Below are 18,547 nucleotides of genomic sequence, written 5' to 3'. Positions count from 1 at the left end.
GACCCCCATAGCACGGACTGAGGCGTGTGGGGTGTGGTACAGTGTGTAGTGTTTGTGTGTGGTGTGGTGTGTGTATCCTCTGAGGGACTTGGAGCCCTTCAGTGACCAATTTGACCACCTCCACCGGGCTTTATTCCACATTCATGCTTGGTTGGCTGAGTCCAGAATTCTATGCTGGAAGCTTTTCCCTCAGAATTTTGAAGGCATGACTCCATATGGTGCCCAGTGTTGCTCATGAGGACCTGATGCTATTCTAATTCCCGAATGTACAAACCTGTCTCCCCTCTTTGGAAACCTTTAGGGTCTCCTTTTTATACCTGGTGCTCTGAAACCTTGCAGTGATCCCTGCTGGCTGGGTCTTTCCTTGTTCATTGTGCTGCATGCTTGTGGGCCCTTCTGTGCCGGTGCACATGTCCTTCAGGAGAACTTTCTTGTATTGTTTCTTTCATGATTTCTTTTTTTTTTTTTTTTAACATCTTTATTGGAGTATAATTGCTTTTCAGTGGTGTGTTAGTTTCTGCTTTATAACAAAGTGAATCAGTTATACATATACATATACTCCCATATCTCTTCCCTCTTGCATCTCCCTCCCTCCTGCCCTCCCTATCCCACACCTCTAGGTGATCACAAAGCTCTTTCATGATCTCTTGCTCATTGTGTTCTCTGTGTGCTCACTGTGTCTTCTTTTTTTAATTAATAGAGTTTAGTTTTAGTTTTAGGTTTACAGAAAAACAAGTGGAAAGTACAGAGAGCTCCCGTATGTATTCCCTCACACCCCCTCCTGCTCTAGTTTCCTCTATTATTAACTTCTTACATTAGTGTGGTACATTTGCTATGATTGATGAGCCAATAGCAATACATTATTATTAATTAGAGTCTCCTTCCTGGCTGCTTGTTCTTGGATAAGTTACTTCACCACAGAGCTTTGACCTCCTGATCTGTAAGATCCCAGGTTTGTTGTGCGGTGTAAATGGAAGGGAGATGAGCACCCCCGCATTCCTTTGTAACACACGGTCGATGCTTACAGATGAGTGAGCGCTCTTTCCCTTCCCTGGGTCTCTTAAGGCCCCTTTATGCCTTCTTGTCTGTTCCTCCAGCTTGCAGAGGTGTTCCTGGCGGGGCTTGGGGTGAGTAACTGAGCGGGTGAGGGGTGTGTGTGTGTGTGTGTGTGTGTGTGTGTGTGTGTACATGCACTAGTGTTCCTGGCCCTGGGCCTCTGGGTTAACTATTCTTTCCTGGACTCACTGGTGGCTCAGAGCAGAGCTTAGGCTGGGACTAGCCAAAGGAGGCGATGTAAATGGGAAAATGTGGGTAGGTGCATCTGTACCTGGGGCCTGGAGTCGAAAGGGTTCCTCCCAGACCCGGCCTTGCTGCTCTGGGCCTCAGAGTTTCAAATGTGGGGGGCTGGGGCAGGGGAGGTCTCTGAGCTCCAGGGAAGGTGCCGGGGCAGGAGGGTCACTTGGCTGCCCTGCCTGGTAGTGCTGAAGAGCTTCCCCTACGCGGGATGTGGTTTCCTTCATCACGGAAAAGTTGTGGGTAGTTTCTTAGCTGTTCCTGTGGCCTGGAAGGCGGCAGGGCTTAAGTGTCAGAGCAGAAGCCTGTGTGGGGAGGCTGTCGTGGCTCCCGAAGCAGAGAGGGGCTCTGAGAGGTACCTGTGACCAGAGCCCCGGCACCCCCTTCTCACAGGTGGTACAAGCTGCACTCGAAGGCAGGCAAGAAGGAGAAGGAGCGTGGAGAGATCCAGGTCACCATCCAGTTCACGCGCAACAACCTCAGCGCCAGCATGTTTGACCTGTCCGTGAAGGACAAGCCTCGCTCCCCCTTCAGGAAGATCAAGGACAAGATGAAGGGCAAGAAGAAGTTTGACCTGGAATCCGCCTCTGCCATCCTCCCGAGCAGCGCCCTGGAGGACCCCGAGCTGGGCAGCCTGAGCAAGATGGGCAAAGCCAAGGGCTTCTTCCTCCGCAACAAGCTGCGAAAGTCTTCCCTGACCCAGTCCAACACCTCGCTAGGCTCGGACAGCACCCTGTCCTCAGCCAGTGGGAGCCTGGCCTGCCAGGGCCCCGGGGCCGAGCTCCTCACCCGCTCGCCCAGCCGCAGCAGCTGGCTGTCCTCCGAGGGGGGTGAGTGGTGGGGGGGAAGGGGAGGAGAGGGGGGTGGGGAGGGGAGGGGAGGGCAGGGGAAGGGAGGGGAGGGCAGGGGAGGGCGGGCTCTCCCCTCAGGTGTAGGGAAGGCCGGGTGCCAGGCAGCGGGCTTCTAACTCGGCGTGTGCTTCCTTTCCAGGCAGGGACTCTGCACAGTCCCCCAAGTCGCTCACCCATAAAAGGACCTACAGCGATGAGGCCAGCCAGGTGCGCGCCGCTCCTCCCCGGGCCCTTCTTGACCTTCAGGGCCACCTTGACGGGACCTCCCGCTCCTCTCTCTGCGTCAACGGGAGCCACATTTACAGTGAGGAGCCCCAGGGGCCCCTGCGGCACCGCAGCTCCATCTCGGGCCCATTTCCGCCCGCCGGCCCCCTGCACACTGTCTCCTCCCGGCCCTCTGAGGAGGGGCCACGCTCTGCGGACGAGTCCTGGGGCAGAAGCAGCCGCCGCACCGGCAGCTCAGAGGCGGTGCCTGGACAGGAGGAGCTAAGCCCGCAGGTGCTGGCCATTGGGGCCCGCTGCTCTGGAGAGGAGGAGGGGGCCTGGCCCTCAGAGGGGAGGCCGGTGCAGGTCGCCACACCCATGGTGGCCTCCTCTGAGCCTGTGGCCGAGAAGGAGGGAGCCCGGAAGGAGGAGCGGAAGCCCCGGATGGGCCTTTTCCACCATCACCACCAGGGGCTGAGTCGGAGCGAGATGGGGCGCCGAGGCTCTCTGGGGGAGAAGGGGGTTCCCACTCTGGGGGCCTCCCCACACCACTCGTCCAGTGGGGAGGAAAAGGCCAAAAGTAGCTGGTTTGGCTTGAGAGAAGCCAAGGAACCAACTCAGAAACCCAGGTACGTCTTTGGCAAGACCAGCTTTGATCCCTGGGATGGATGCTGGGGTGTTTGCACCGAACCCCGGGGCAGGGAGGATGGAGCAGGATGGAACCCTTGGGCAGGCTGCTGGGGCTCTGGCTTTGCATGGTTGAGCGGGGAACCCTGTCTCCCTAAGCCGAGGCTTGTTGTCTGCACGTGGATGCAGGTGAGTTGAAGGGCACAGCGCTCTGGGGGTCCTGTGGGCCTCACTTCCGGAGTTGGCACACCCATGCCCTGAGGGAGGGGGAGGGATAGGACAAAAGCAGGAAAGGCCGTTTGTATGAATTCTGTGCTTCCCAACCTCTACCTCTTGCCCGCTGGCCTCAAGGTCACCCAGCTTTGGCAGGTAGAGAGGTGGGGACCGAGGACTCACTTCAGACTTCCCCCACCCTTTGTGAAGCTAGATGACTTCCCACCAGCTGTCCCAGCTGGCTCTGTGCTCTCTTCTCTCTGAGAGATGGGAGTTGAGTAATTGTCCACCCCCTCCCCTATACACTCACCCCCGGTTGCTCCCCGGCCTTGGCCAGAGGCTGTGGGCAGCTCCCCTGAAATCTGTGACCTACCCTGTGTCCTTGGAGACTCTTGGGGCTCTGGCCCTCTCTGGTGTCTCTTGGTCTTGGGGTATGGCAAGTGCTGATGGCGGCTGCTCTGTTTTGAATATGCTGAGTCCCATCTGGGAGAGGAATGCAGGAGTCCTTCAGCCTAGGCCTGGGACAGAGTCCCTAGCCCTCACCCTGGCCCTCTGACCTCCTCGTAAGTTGGAGCCAGCGGAGGCTGCTTCACTGTCCAGCAGGGCCCAGGGAGGGGCTCCGGGCTTTGGCCAGGAGCAGGTGTCCCCCGCCGCTGCCAAGGGCCCAGGGCCAGCCCTGGACAAGAGCATCTGTGACAACCCCAGCCAGTGTGGCAAGGGCGGCCGTTACTGTTCTCTCAGCAGGCCTGCCTGTCCCCATCGGTGGATATGTGGGCCGGAGGCGGGGTGGGAAGAGTGGCGCAGTGGTAAACGGCCAGGAGGTAGGGCAGAGAGAGGGGCCCTAAACCTCTTCCCCAGCAGAGGGGAGAGGACTCCTGAAGTCCTGGTTCTTCTCTTTCCCTGTGAAATTCTGAGTTTGCTCAGAGGAGCAGGGAGAGAAATGCAGGGCCTTTCAGGTTTGAGCCCTGGCCGTCTGGCAGCTCTCCGTACAGCCTCATAGATGGGTGTGTGGGGTGGCTCCGTCTCTGGGTGATGTCTCCCCTGCTTAGGAGCAGCTTTGGTTCCCTGCTGCCCAGCCCTGCTCACCGGGGCCCAGGGGAACCGCTGGCTACCTGCAGCCTAGAGGAAGGGGGGGACGGGCCTTTCTCAGATGCCCAGGCTGAGCTGGTGGCCCTGTGACAACTCAGAGATTGTAGGTGGTGTGGTGGAGGGAGGGGCACAGACCATGGGCTCAGCGCTCTTGTCCATGGGGTGTCTCTGGGCCTCTTCCAGGGTGGGATGGATGTGGGGGACATTCCTCTGTGAGGTTGTTTCTAGGCGAGTGCCAGGCTTTGGGCTCAGAGCTCTGCAGGCCATGACCGAGTGATGTTGTGGTTGCCATTGCTGGTGCTTGCAGCCTCTGTTTTCCTTCTGTTGCTCCATGTCTCCTCATGGCCTTTCAGAGGCAAGAGAAGTTGGGTGATGGATGAACATAAGGAAGCCGAGGGTTTTGCCCTTCTCGTACTTGAATTCTGAGCTCGTCCTCTGCAGGTTGGAGGGCAGATGGGGCCTCCTGCCCTCCCTGGGACCCATTTGCTTACAGTGGCTGAAGGGCAGGCTCTGTGGCCTTGCGTCCAGGCGGGGTGGGAGGGACTGTTCTTGGGGTGCAGTGACCTGGCCTGCAGAGGTGTGAGACCTGGACATTGAGCCCTGTCAGCATCACGCTGGCCCTGTGTGCCTCGGAGGGAAGGGCTGGCCTGGAAGAAACCACCCTTGGTGCTTGCCCAGAGGTCTTGGGGCTTTTGAGGAGAGAAAAAGAGGTGAGTTGACTTGCGGCAGGAAGCCGTAAGTTGGACACCTAGAACTGGAGTGACCGACTGTAGCTGCGAGACACCCAAGGGGATCCTGTCCACAGGCCCAGAGGTTTGGGTGCCTCTGCCCTGGGGCTGCCATTGCAGATTGCTGGGTGTTCCTCACTAGGCAGGGCAGCGGCGCCCTCTAGTGCTCCCACATGGCACTGAGGCCCCGTGCAGAGGCCAGAAGCAGTATGTGCTGTGCGCAGTATCCAGAAAATAAACTGTTGCTGTTGGAGAAGGCAGCAGCTGGGAGAGGAGGAACCAGAGTATGAGAGGCCAGGAAGATGGTCCTCCTGTTCCTCCTGACCTGTCCCTCATCTGCCAGGTCCCATGACTGTTACGCTAGCCCCCACCAGCATGTGGGTGGGGGGGGGGAAGGGAGTGGGTGGTTGAGGTCTGGGCCACAGAACTCATCCCTGCTCACCAGCCCTGCTGTGAGCCATTCACCCTGAGCTGCAGCACAGGTCACTTTAGTGTGTGTTTAGGACCATCAAGACCATGTGTGTTAAAACCGCCAGTGCCAAAACGAATTGTCTTTGTGTCTGTCCCTTTCTGACCCTTTTAGGGTATGTATAAGCTTCCTGCAAGCAGGTCATCTCAAGCTCCCCTGTTCCCTCCCCTCACACTAACCATAGAACTTTGTGCACAGTAGGAGATCGAATGTTAGATACAGACATTTTTTAAAATTGGGAGTAAGCGTGGCCCAACACAGAGGCAAGTGTATCGTGGTGGCCTTTAGCAGTCTCTGCATCTGCCCCAGCCCCTCACCAGGTGGTGAACAGTGAGGTCCTGATGAGCCTGGAGTGTGCGCTGGCTGCCGGGAGAGCTGGGGGTCTCAGCGGCATTCGCAGTGGTGTAAATGCGTAACTGTGATGTGTGCCAGTGACTTAGAGTTAGTGTGGCCATAAATCCTGTTTGTGCCTGTTTTCCTGGCATAGTTAATAGTGCCCCTTCACTCTATTAAAAACATTCTGGTTTGGAAGATAAATTATATGGTCTCCCTACTTAGAGCATGCAAGGCCCCACTGTGTCACCTCACTGTGCCCAGATGAAGGGAGAGGATGTGTCCAGTCATGTTGCCTGGACATCGGGGCACATCTCAGACACCAGGAGATGGAGCCTTAGGAGGGCTGGCTGAAGGCACTTTGGCTGGGGTGGGTATGCCTGAAAGGCTGGCTTTAGCCTTTTCAGGGAGTGCCTGTGGGAGAGTCTTTGCAGATCCACGTGCCACCTCTGGGACCAATGCATGGAAATAACAAGGACACATAGCTCATCTCAGTCTAAGGAAGAGCTAGCTGTTCACCCGTGAAACTTGGCCCCTAGCTACAGAGGTATCCTGGTGTGTAGTGAGTTACCCAGCAACGGCTGTGTTTAAGAAGAAGGGGGGCTGTCGGAGGGAACAGGTGATAGCTGTATTAAGTGGCAGGTTCCTCCAATTGCTCTAAGGTTCTTAAGCAACAGTAAGGCCCTGAAGTTTTATTCTGTCAGGTCGAAGGGGCAGAGACATTTGGACTTCTGATTTCTTTCCCCAACTTTTGGTCCTAAAAGAGAAGATAAGTCAGCATATGTTGTAGCGCCTGCTGCTTGGCGGGGGGACAGCAATGTGCTGGGCTAGCGTGGTGGGTTCTGTCCTCTGAGCATACCCTGCAAAGATAACCACACATGGGAATGTGTCTCTGATCTGATCTGTGCCAGGTGGAATGGTAGGGAGGGGACTCTTTTTTCTTTTTTGGCCGCGCCGCACAGCTGTGGGACGGTAGTCCCTTGACCAGGGGTTGAACCTGGGCACTCCGCAGTGAAAGTGTGGAGCCCTAACCACTGGACTGCCAGGGAGTTCCCAGGAGGGGACTTTTTAAAGTAAGAACTTTCAGAATGTGCGCCCGATGTTGAGCAAGGGTGAGGGAGGCATGGGGGCAGGGGGACGTGTTACTGGGTAGGAGGGATGGTCAGGAGGCTCTCAGAGGTTGTGCTGGCTCTGGGGAGGCTGCCAGGCTTGGCACCTGGGGCACACCTTCCTCCAGGGAAAGCCCTTTGCTGGTTCCATACCAACGGGTTTGTGTGCACCTCTGGGTAGCCAGTGCGGGGAGGGTTGCCAGCCGAGCCTGGGGCTCCCAGCCCTTCCCCTGCCCTCTCCTGCCCTGCGGTTCTGACAGTCAGCCGGATTGCTGCAAGACTGTAAGAGTGAGTGGGGCCAGGCTGGGGCTGAGAAACGTAGAGCTAAGCTTGGTGCTATTTAATGTTGATGGAGCTGCTTCCATCTGACCCCTCTGTCCACTTGTCATACAGGGTACTGGGGAGAGACAGCTCAGAGTCCCCCAGCCCTGTTCCTGGGGGCTGAGTCCTGCCGGCAGGCAGGGTTGGGCTGTGTCGGGAGTGGGTGCTCCAATGGTGGGGGTGGGCTGAGGGCAGGGTCTTGACCCACATGGTGGTGGTACATTGCTGTCCTTGGTCCCCAAGGTAGACATATCTCAATGAAGGGAGAAGGGGCCTTTGGAGGTGCTGGGACTCTGGGCCCAGGATCCTCCCTCTTTCGGTGTCTTTACCGTGCCTTGACCGCAGAGGCAGAGCTGTTCTGGCAAGCCCTGGTGGGGTGGGAGAGGACGGGACTTTCTATGCCCGCCCTGGCCGGGAGTTGTTGTCGGGCAGAAACGGGATCAGGAGAGTCTCTGGAAGCTAGATTCTTAAGAGAAACCCAGGGGTGGGGACCTGGCTGTGTCTTGCCTGTGAGGCTGGGCTCATAGACTCCAGCCTGTCTGGGTAGCCCACCTGTGCTGCTGGTTGAACTGGACTCCTTCCCACTGCCTGCCCCCGGTGTCTGCGGATGAGCGGGCCCTGCCTCTGCCCAGCTCTGTGTGGGACCTGCTCCATCTGGCCCCTGGGTTCCCAGAAGAATCCTGGCTCCAGACTTCTGGGCCTCTTTCCATAGGTGCCCCTCCTACCCCAACCATCGTTCCTCGTGGGCTGATGGGTGAGGCCTGGCTTCTGGGACCTCAGGGCTCGCCCCGAGCATTTCCCCGTGGGAAGAAGCAGCTTGAGTGGAGAAGATGAATGTGTAGGAGTTCTTCAGGATGTTTCCACCTGGGCTGGCAGGGGTCAAGGAATGGGGGTCTTGGGGTTTAGAGGGGGGCTGAAGATGGGGGTCAAATAGCAGGCAAATCCAGGCCACTGACAGGCCACTGAGGTCTGGACTCAGCTGCAAGGAGCCGCGAACTATTGTCAGACTGCTGAAAGCAGGGGTGTTGGGTCCCCCTTTTCCCCTGCACTGTCTTTCTGGACTTCTGTCTGTGTCCTGGGGTTGTCCCGGGGAAGCCAAGAGCTCTAATTTTAGAGTCTATTCCTTCCCATTCCCCTCAAGTCAGCTGCATGCTGTAGATAAGGTACAAATGCAGGACATGCTCCCTCCAAGAAAACCCTGGAGGGGACATCTGAAGGCCAGCGCGTATCTTGGGGAGTGTGAGTGTATTATCAAGGAGTGGGTTTCCCAGGGGGGCCAGGGATCTGTGTGGGGGACCCTGGGAGGCCCCTGGTGACATCCAGAGTTGCTGCTGCTGCCTCTGCTGCCATATCCCAGCCTCTGTCCCCCCAGCAGCGTCGCTTCCAAGGCTGGCCCGTGGGTGCCCTTGGTGAGGGAGGCTGCCTGCCACGTGCCAGGCCAGGTGGATGCCTGACAACAGACATCCTCAGCAGCGCCGTGTCCTCCTTGGCCGGTTACGGTACCCTTCCCAGAAGCGAAAAGGCCACGTCCTCTCCAGCTGACACCTTGTCATGCCTGTTAACAGCCCCGTCATTACCTCCCACTTGTGCAAGGGCTCAGGAGAACCCAGGCTGTTTCAGGAGTCAGAATGTCGGGCCCCGGCTGGGTTCTATTAGTGCTGGCTTCATCCAGCCAAATACCTGGGCCTTGCTTTTCTCTGGTCTCTTTATCCTGTCCAAGCCAGCAGGTATTTTCTTTCCTGTGTCTCAGTCCATAAAGGGATGTCAGGTGCTTTCTGGTTGGTTCTTCAGGTGTCAGTCTGGCCTCGAGTAGTCGTCAGCATGGGGTAGTCGTTGGGATCCCTCCTGTAAAGCAGGATTCTTGCTTCTCGGGGTTGGTGTGAGGACCAGATGAGCTCTGTCTAGAGCCTTCGTCCTTGGGTGACGCCTCATCATGTACACGTCGGGGTCTCCCCTCCGTCCCCTGGCCCACGTCCCCGAGCCCAGCCTGGGGAGCACTGTGGCGCCTCTTCCCCGGGCAGGTGGGGGGCAGGGGTGTGGTGTTCAGCAGGGGAGTTTCCAGTCTCAGCATTAACCAGGAGGCTCACGGTTTTGTCTCCCCCCACAGCCTGGACGTGTCTCCTCAGGTAGAATCTGACCCAGCTGCTCTTCCTCACCTCCTCCCCTGCTCCCCCTGTGCTCCGGCCCCCCCACTCCTGCTCCCACCGCTGCTCCCATGCTAAGCACTAACCTTTTTGCAGTCACCTCCCCCGCTGCTGCCACTGCTGCCGCTGCCACCGCCATCCCTGAAGCCACCCCATGGGGATTCTTGGGTCTTACCAACCCGTTCCTCTCCTCCCTGCAGAGCAACCCTTTCTTCGAGGAACTCATAGCCGACATAGCACTAAACTCTCCTTCACCTGCTCCCTCTCTCCCCAGTGCCTCGAGGGCCAGCCCCACTCCCCTGGCCTCCCCTGGGAAAGCCCTGCCTGAGTGGGACGACACCTTCAACATCTTTGCTGCCAGCAGGCTGCGTCCAGAGGCCAGGAGTGAGATCTTGGCCCCAGCAGGAGTGGGGCTGGAGGCGACTGGGCAGCAAGACCCAGGCCCTGGGGCCGTGACAATGAAAGCAGCTGAGCCCCAGGGGGACCCTGGGGGAGGAGAAAGAGGTGGGAGCAGCGTGTGGCTGGAGCCCAGAGTTCCTCTGGACTTGGGACTGGACCATCAGAGCACGAGTGTGGTTGACCCGGGGCCCCTCGGGGCGGAAGGGGCCTGCCTGCCCTCCGCGTCAGCCCGGCCGCACCCGAAAGCCTCAGACTCTGAAGCAGACAGGGAGTTGCCAGCCCCAGGAGGGGAAGCAGGGCAGAGTCTGGCGGACAGTGCGACGTCTCTGTTTAGCTCCCCAGAAGTGATCAGTGTGTGGGAGAGGCTGCCTGGCCCAGACAGTGCCCCTGAGGGCCAGGACGAGGAGGCCTCCCAGGGTGGCAGCCAGCTTTGCCACGAGCTCGACACAGTCGACGATTCCTGGCCGTGGGATGTGGTCACCGTTTCTCCTGCAGCTGAGGCTTCCTCACTGGTCCTGCGGGGCGAGTCTGATGAGCCGCCCACTCCCCAGATGCAGCCAGAGTCACCAGAACCTGTGAGCCCCAAGAGGCGTGCGGGGCTTCCCCCACTGGAGCCGGAGTCAGAGCCCAAACCTGAGTGGGTGTCGGACAAGGGGCTGCAGCCCAACACACCACCTCCCAAGCCACCGCGTCTCTTCACACCCTCAGATTCCCAGGAGAAGGAGGCAGCGATGGAGGAAGAGAAGGAGAAAGCGGCAGGGGGGCTGAGTAGCAGGGGGTCAGAGATGGGAGGAGAAGATGTCTTCCCAAGTGTGTTGATTGCTGGTCCCCCGGAGGCCGAGGAGGATGAGGGCGAGAAACCCGAGTCGGAGTCTGACAGCCGCTCTGGAGCCACGCTGGGTGGGCCAGGCCTGGAAGATCTAGCAGAGGATGCCAGCCCTCCTGTGTCTGGGCCCTACCTACCTCGGCCCACCAGCTGCCCTCAGGATCCTGCCCCTACACCCTCAAAGACCTTGGCTCTTCAGAGTCAGCAGATCTGGGGGGCTCCAGAGAGAGAAGAAGGCCCTGAGGCTCCTGAGGCCCAGAGGCAGGAACCAGTAGGAGAGGCACGTGGGTTCCTGTCAGGCAGCTCCCAACAGGCTGACTTGTGGGTCTCGGAAGAGGATGCCTTGAACCCCTTCTTGCCTCAGGGGAGCCAAGATCCCCCCAGCCTCCCGTCCACATCCCTTCCAGGGTCCAGGGACCCTTCCGTCCACTGTGGTCCTGAAGAGCTGCCCACCCCCGCAGAACCTGCCTTTCCGCGGCCCCCTCTCCCACCCTGGGCCAGCCGCCACCACGGGGGGCCCAGCCCTCCGTGCTCGCCCCTGCCTGGAGCCTGGCCCCTGACCTCTTGCTCCCCGCCCCCCGGGGAGCCAGCCTCCCCCACTGGGAGCTCCCCCCCTCCACTTGGGGAGGACCACGCTGCAGTCACCCCAGCCTCCCCGCTTGCGCTTCTGCCCTTGGAGACACGCCCAGCTGAGGAGCCACAGCCCAGTGCCAGGTGAGCGGGCACCCAGAAACCACTCTCCAGGAGGAAGGGGGGCGCAGAGCAGCCCAAGGGCTGAGGTGTTCACATTCCAGCTTCAGCTCCTCCAGGGGTGGGTGAAGGGTTCCTTCACCCCAAGGCAGGATGGCGGAAGCTTTGGAGACACAAGCCTTCCGTGGTACTGGCTCTGAAGCTGCTTCCTCTTGGGACCTTGGACCAGCAGGTGTCCCCATAAGCCAGGGGTTTGGGGGATGATGATGATGATGAGGTGTAGGGGGTGAGGAATGAGGTGGGGAGAAGTGATGTGGGCCAGCAGGGGAAGGGGGATGCGAGCTCAGGTTCTCAGCACAGGAGGGCCTGGGGCAGTGCAGCTTGTCAAGTGGCAGCCCTTGGGGGAGCAGACTGTGGAAGGCAGAGAGCCAGAGGGGAGGGACTGGTCCTGAGGTCAGAGAGGAGAGCCAAGATACCTTTAGAGGACAAAAGAAAAGCTAAGATGCTCCCCACATACGTGACCCTCAGAAAAATGTTTTTTTCCTGACCCCAGCAGGTGCCTCATTGGTTTGCATTTGTGCCTTTCAGGGGGTGGTCCCGACGTGCTTAGGACTGTGCTGAGTGGACAGTGGATGCCTGTGTGACTGTGGTCACTGTGGCATTGGTCTCTTTTGGAAGAATTATGAGGCCATGACCTCACCGGGTGGCTGGTGATGGGTGACCAGAGCTGAGGCCTAGAGAGACAGGTCACTGTGGGGAATGGCGTATGACTTAGCCGGGGCAGCAAAGTCCAGAGGGAGTCTAGCACTTCAGGAGACCTGAGTGAAGAAGTGGGGTGTGGGGAGGAGCAGAGGGGCACAGGCTCCAGCACTGGCCTCTGGGAGGCCCCCAGCCCACCAACTCATACCTTTGGTCATCCAGATTCACTGAGTGTCGACTGTGTGACAGCCACTGAACAGAGATGAAAGACACTGTTCCCACTGTATTCCCAAGGAGTTCCCAATCCAGAGGGGAAGACAAAAGTGAACCGGGGAAGGGAACCCCAGGGGGCCAGTGCTGATAGGCGAAAAGTGGGTGGGAAGGAGTCTGGGCTGCTCCCGACGGCTGTTCCAGCGGGAGGCGGTGATGCTGATCCCAGAGGTGAGAGAGAGGAGGTGGTTAGGGCTTCCTGGCTCTGACGACAGCCTCCTCAGCTGGCCCTGCCACATTCCAGCACCACTTCTAATTATACTCACCACTTTCTGGAAGTTTTATTCTCTTCAGAGTTGGCATCACGTCTGTACTTGGCAGGTTCCTTCCATCTCATGGCGTTGATGGGCCAAGGAGTGCTGTCCCCATTTATCAGATGAGGAAATGGAGTCCATGAGAGCTGCAGGGTCCAGGGTCCCTCAGATGTAGGGGGGGCAGTCAGACTGAGAGCCCAAGACTCCCGGCCCCCCATTCAGGGGGTTTTTATGCCGCACTGGTATTCCTGCCCTCCCTCAACACAGCCCAAAGGTGGCATGAGAGCTGCCTTTACATCCTCATCCTTAATGTAAACTCCTAGATGGGCAGGAGGGGCTGGGATGTGTTCTTTTCCCTATCGTCTGCCCCCGCCTGGGCTCTCTGCCTCTCCTCCCGGGTTGTGACACTGAATCCACAGCCCTGTCCTGAGTATCAGAGCTGGCTTCTCTGGGTCTGGGTGGGCCTCCCTTCAGTGGTGTTCGGGGGCCTTGGGATAAGCCGTTTTGCTTCCTCCTCCTGAATGGTCCACATCCTCTGTGAAGTAAGTATAAATTTAGGAGGTCCCCTAGAGGCAGGTTAAGTTGATTTGGAGGCTGATGCTTGCAGTTTGGGTACTCATGACAGGTACAGGGTGCTGGGGGATCCCGGAGGAGAGTCACCTTAGTCAGCGTGGGGGAATCAGGAAGGTTTCCTGGAGGAAATGGACTTGCACAGCTTTGAAACATGAATAGGCGTTAGCAGGCCAGCAGGCAGAGGCGCAGTGTTCCAGACAGAGCAACAGCTTTTACAAGAACCTAAAGATGAGAGAGAGCACGTTTTCCTTTGGCTGGAGTGAATGAGGGAGTAGGGGGCCAGGAAGAAAGGGCAGGGGCCAGGTTGTGTTAGAGATTGTGTTTTCTTACCTTGATAGGGAGCCACTGGGGAGGCGAGACCATTATCCCACAGAGGAATGGAGGAGTGGTTGGAGGTGGGCAAGATTGCCCAGGAGGAGCTGATTTAGCAGTTGGGTGTGGCTGGAAAAAGGTTTACCCAATGCTGGCTTGGAGAGGAGGGGATAGTGTGAGAGAAGGTGAGAAGGTAGCAGGGCTTGATGTTTGTCAAGGCTGAAGTGGGAGCGGGGGGCGTTCCGAGGGGTTCCCAGGTTTCTGACTAGAGCCGTAAGAGGCTAATGGTGCCTGGCACTCACCGCGAGGGAGTGTAGGAAAGGGTATAGGCAGGCTGGAGGGGAGTGTGGATTCCGCTGGAGCCAGCCTGCAACTGTCTGCCTAGGCCTAGAGCTCAGGGGTGAGGTCTGGGCTGGAGATGGAGATTAGCGGTGGAGGGGAGAGAACCCAGGAGCAGACCCTCAGTTGAGCCTGGGAAGGATGTCAGGTGTCAGGAAACCAGACGGAGGTCTTGGGGAAAACCAGGGAGAAGGAGAGCAGTCCAAAGGAAAGAGTGAGTGAGCAGTCCAAGGGTCAGCTCTGCAGAGAGGTCAGTGAGGTGAGAACCGAAGGGTTGGTGGCCTCAGCAGGAACACTTGTGACGGGCTGGTGGGGGCCACTGTCCTAATGGGTGGAGGAGTCAACGGAAGGTGGGAACTTGTAGAGACAGAACGCGGTCCTCATGCTCTGGAGAGGCTGGGTGAGAAGGAAGAAGAGGTGGGGATGCCTGAGGGTGATGGCTAGGCGAAGACAAGGTCAAGGGAGGGTTTCTCAGGCCTATGTAAATGCTGATGGCAAGCAACTGGTAGAGGTGGGCGAGTGACCAAGCACCCCAGTTTGCCCAGGTCTTCCTTGGCTTTAGCACTTAAAGTCCCACATCCTAGAAATCCCCGGTCCTGGGAAAATTAGGAAACTGGGAGGATTGATCATCCCCCTAGAGAAACGTTACAATAGAGAAGAGGAGGGAGGGGGGCTGTCTGGAGGGGGTGGCGCTGGCAAAGACTGGGATTAGGTACAGAGAAGTCTGCAGGACGGCCTCTGCTGTCCCTGTGAAGGGCGGGCGGGGGGCCATCCAAGGGAGTGAAGCGGGGAGGGGCAGGCGGTGGAGTGAGGAGAGCAGTGAGGGCAGGGGCGCGGAGGGGCAGGCGGTGGAGTGAGGAGAGCAGTGAGGGCAGGGGCGCGGAGGGGCAGCCGCTGCCAGGTGGTGAGACCTGCTGGCCCCACAGAGAAGGTGGCCCCCCTTTCCTTGTGCCACGCATCCCTCCCCGTAACACATCTCCTGTCTGTCTTCGCAGTCCCCACCCTGTGAAGCCCCTCAGTGCTGCCCCAGTGGAGGGCAGCCCTGACAGGAAGCAGCCCCGCTCCAGTCTGAGCACAGCCCTGAGCAGCGGGCTGGAGAAGCTCAAGACGGTCACATCTGGCAGCATTCAGCCTGTGGCTCCGGCCCCCCAGGTTGGCCAGACTGTGGATGCCAAGAGGCTGAAGGTGAGGCCCAGCAGGGTGCCTGGGGCGTCAGAGCAGACGTGTGGTGCTGTGAAGAGACGTCAGGTGTCTCGAGGTCAGGGGCCGGGTGCTGGGCAGGGTGGAGCAAGGAGCAGGCCTGGCCCCCCACACCAGAGCCTTGAAGCCAGTTAGGCTGTCCCTGGCATTGGGACAGAGGCAGCTCCTAGGGCCTGTGTGGGGAAAGTGGGGTGTTGGTGGGTGGGTGGGCAGGGGGGCCTGAGGCTGTCCTGCTCACTCCTACTCCCTCTGGCCTCAGGACTCCGGTGTGCTGGACCAGTCGGCCAAATACTACCACCTGACCCACGACGAGCTCATCGGTCTCCTCCTGCAGCGGGAGCGGGAGCTGAGCCAGCGGGACGAGCACGTGCAGGAGCTAGAGAGCTACATCGACCGGCTGCTGGTGCGGATCATGGAGACCTCGCCCACACTGCTGCAGATCCCCCCTGCTCCCCCCAAGTAGCCCTCTTCACCCCCCTCCCCAGAGGCAGACCCACTACCCAGCAGGGCTCGCGCCCTCCCTCCCTCCCTCCCGCTGAACTCTCACCTGGGTCTGGGTGCAGCCTGTCCTCTGTTGTCACCCCTTGTTCCCCCTCTCCCCTGCCTCAAACTGGGGCTGCTGGCAGGGGAGCCCTTTGGACTCCCATTGGCGCCATCAAGTTCTGTGCACAACTTGTGTCTTTGGGAGCCCTGAGCCTTTCCCATCTGCCTATTTTCATACCCCTTAGCTTTGGGGGCTCCAGGGAATTGGAGCAAAGAATTTAGCCCTCAAGAGGGAGCAGGGGTGAGCTGCAATTCGATGTGGTGGTATCTGGGGCATACTTTATTACCCGCATTTCTTCCACGGCTAAACCCTTGTCCTCTCCACCTCCCTCCAGCCTCTGGAGGTCTCCTAGTAGTACTGGGGCTGTGGCAGGGACCAAGCGCCCAGTTCTCTGTGAGTTATGGGCAACCAGGGCACCTACTCTTCAGCCTCACGTCCAATTCCCCTAGGAGCAGGGAGCCTGTATGGTCTAGTCTTGTCTCTGCCGTGTCCCAAGTCTGATTGCTTTCAGCTGTTTGCCGAGCGAGTGCAGGGTGGATGGAGGGAGATGATGGGGGGCCGCTCCCCTCCCTCATCTTCTGACTTTGGCATTGAGTGTCATGTGTGAATGTGTGGAGAGCTGGGACAGGAGTGGGGAGAGCACCTTCTCACCCACCTCCAGGCTTTGGGCTGCTTATGTTTGGGGATCAAGCCTCCAGCTTTGTTCTCATTGCCTGTCCAGATGCCAAAACTCTGTGCTGCTGCAGGGTTTGAACTTTTGGAAACCAATTAAAATGTGCCTTTTGTGGGTAGGGTCAAAAGCCTCTGGATGTAGACCTCTCCCCCTAGTTGGCGTCCCCCTCCCCTCCTGTTGAGCACATGGGGTTGGATCTTTTGGGGCCCTGGGAATGGGAAAGGAGGGTGGGGGCAGCCCTGCTGCATGCTCTGCCCCTCCCCTAGAGTTAACTTCAGCTAAGGTTCCGGCCAGGCTGCTGCTGCTCCCTCAGCATCCCTGCCATCTCCTCCTCCTCCCTCAACCCAAATTGAGGAGGGTCCTAGGACAAAAACTACATTCTGGGAGTGGGAGGTCCCCCTCTGCCTATACTTAGGAAAAAGCCTTTCTTGCCTCCCATTCGCCCACTAGCTGCTGACCAGCCTGTCCCTTCTGCTCCACGTCCTTGCCTGGCTTGGCTGCAGTGCACTTTGAAACAAAGTGTCTGTCCTTTGGCCCGGCCCCTGGTTTGCTTGCAGAAAACATGACAGACTTGCCCATGGCATCTGCAGGGAATCTGTGGTGGCTGGGGGTACTCTGCCTTAGCGTTGTGGGGTGAGGAGGTGCTGAAGGGGCATGCTTTTGGCCCACCGAGAAGGTGAGAGCTCCTCTGTGACTACCTCTTCTTCATGAGACGGCCTGTGGGGTCACTCGGACAGCCATGGAAAGGGATGTGCTCTCTGGGTCATGTCTTCCTTCCGCCAGGATGAAGCCGAGGAGTCCCACCCATGGGGGAAAGCCCCTGTCATGTTATCTACCTTAAGAATCACTCGTCAAAGCTGAGGAGTGTTCACAGGTGCTCAAGACTTTGGTCATGTTTTGGGAGGGTCCTTGGGGGTTGGATGGGTGTCTCTTCAGGAGGAAGGGGATCACTCCTCCACTAGGTGTTCCTCTGGGCTCTGTTCAGTCTCAGTCCTGATCCTGGTCTTCCACTCACCCTTGATTATGGGCCTCCAAAATGCCCAGGGCAGGGGTGTCTTCAAAGAGTTTTGAGCTGAAGCCCAGGGTTCTTGTGGCTGTTTTTGCTCCTAGCCATAACTTGGAGGAGAGCTGCAGGTGGGGTGGGCAGGGAGCAGGCACAGTTCTGCTTTGCTGTTTGTCTTCCTAGTTGTAACGCCTGTTTATAAAGAGCTTGTTCTTCATGTTTTGAGCACTTTATGAAGAATAAAAAATTAACATACTGCAGGTGGCTCTGTTGTGTTACTGTTTTGATAAGTGTATGAAGGAGGCTTCCCGGAGGAGAAAGCAGCCTTAAATCAAGACGATGCGGTTCTTGGATGATACCGCCCCTGCCCTAACCTCAGGGGCAGCAGCACAGCGTTGCTGAGTGGGCCAGGCTCTGTCTTTACTCACTCCCGGGAAACCCACATTTACTGAGTGATGTGGGGAATACAGAGGGATTTTAAAAGACTTGATTCCTACTCTCAAGCCACTTAGTCTAGTAGGGAAAGATAAGATACAAATCCAAGATACAAATGGCCGTTTCTTCACGGCCAGCTAGACTTTCTCCAGCTAGGAAAAGTCCGTTTCTTGTGGTTTGACATGGATGAGGAACTGACTGCTACAGATCATGCAGTGTCCAGAAGGCATGAGCTAACCCAGCACTTCACCATAAGCCTAAGGAGACTCAAAGTGCGGGGGTGGGGGGTGGTTAGGTTCCTAAGATCAAAAACCAAATATTTCTGCTGTCCTCTTGGGCAAAACAGGCAGCTGTCCCTCAGTCATTCCCGTAACCCTTCCCCCCAGTCTGGCTCACTGACCAGATATTTCAGCTAGGAATCTGCTACTCTAATCTGCAGGGGTGTTTATTATCCCTGCTAGTGCCTTGCTCTACAATCTGCAGTACTCCCCCTTACCTAAAGTCCTTGTAGCTGGTGCTTGTTAAGCACTTCTGAAACCCCCTCCCCCTCCCCCATCCCAGTTCTCTTCCAGCCCAGGAACTGGGCCCAGGAGAGATCTTCGGTTGGCCAGAGGAAGTGAAGGCTGCCAAGGCTCTTTCTTAAGTCCTTGCTGTTTAACTCATACAGCAACAAATACTTGAGTCTCTGCTGTGAGCCCTCTCAGCTAGCACTAAGGACTTCGCAATGAATCCAAAAGTCACAACTCCTGCCCTGTGGACCTCACACTAGGAAAGGCAGATAGTCAAAACCACAAATAATTATAAATGCAAGGGCTGCAAAAGGAAAGTGCTGGCAGCTATAGGAATATGTGGTGGATTTTGCGGAAGCAGGGCGAGGATTGGCAAATGCAATATTTAGGCTGAGACCAGAAAGAGTCAGCATCAGGCTAAGATTAAAAAGTTAAGGTCT

The 18,547-nt window shown here is 57.8% G+C and overlaps 1 protein-coding gene across 1 annotated transcript in view; it reads left to right on the top strand.

Moving 5' to 3' along the window:
* The window catches only part of RAB11FIP5 (RAB11 family interacting protein 5), a 36,641-nt gene extending 19,220 nt beyond the window's left edge, over positions 1-17,421 (top strand). Inside the window, 6 exon segments of the mRNA XM_068564332.1 lie at positions 1,687-2,123; positions 2,284-2,977; positions 9,345-9,418; positions 9,421-11,320; positions 14,739-14,928; positions 15,203-17,421. Of these exon segments, the coding sequence (XP_068420433.1) occupies positions 1,687-2,123; positions 2,284-2,977; positions 9,345-9,418; positions 9,421-11,320; positions 14,739-14,928; positions 15,203-15,406 (3,499 nt within the window). The 3' untranslated portion in view covers positions 15,407-17,421.
* The last annotated feature ends 1,126 nt before the right edge of the window (positions 17,422-18,547 follow it).

Source organism: Eschrichtius robustus, chromosome 15, assembly GCF_028021215.1.
Source record: "Eschrichtius robustus isolate mEscRob2 chromosome 15, mEscRob2.pri, whole genome shotgun sequence".
Taxonomy (NCBI): Eukaryota; Metazoa; Chordata; class Mammalia; order Artiodactyla; family Eschrichtiidae; genus Eschrichtius; species Eschrichtius robustus.
Note: the sequence above shows the minus strand (reverse complement) of the source record. Positions and strands in the feature narration are given on the sequence as shown.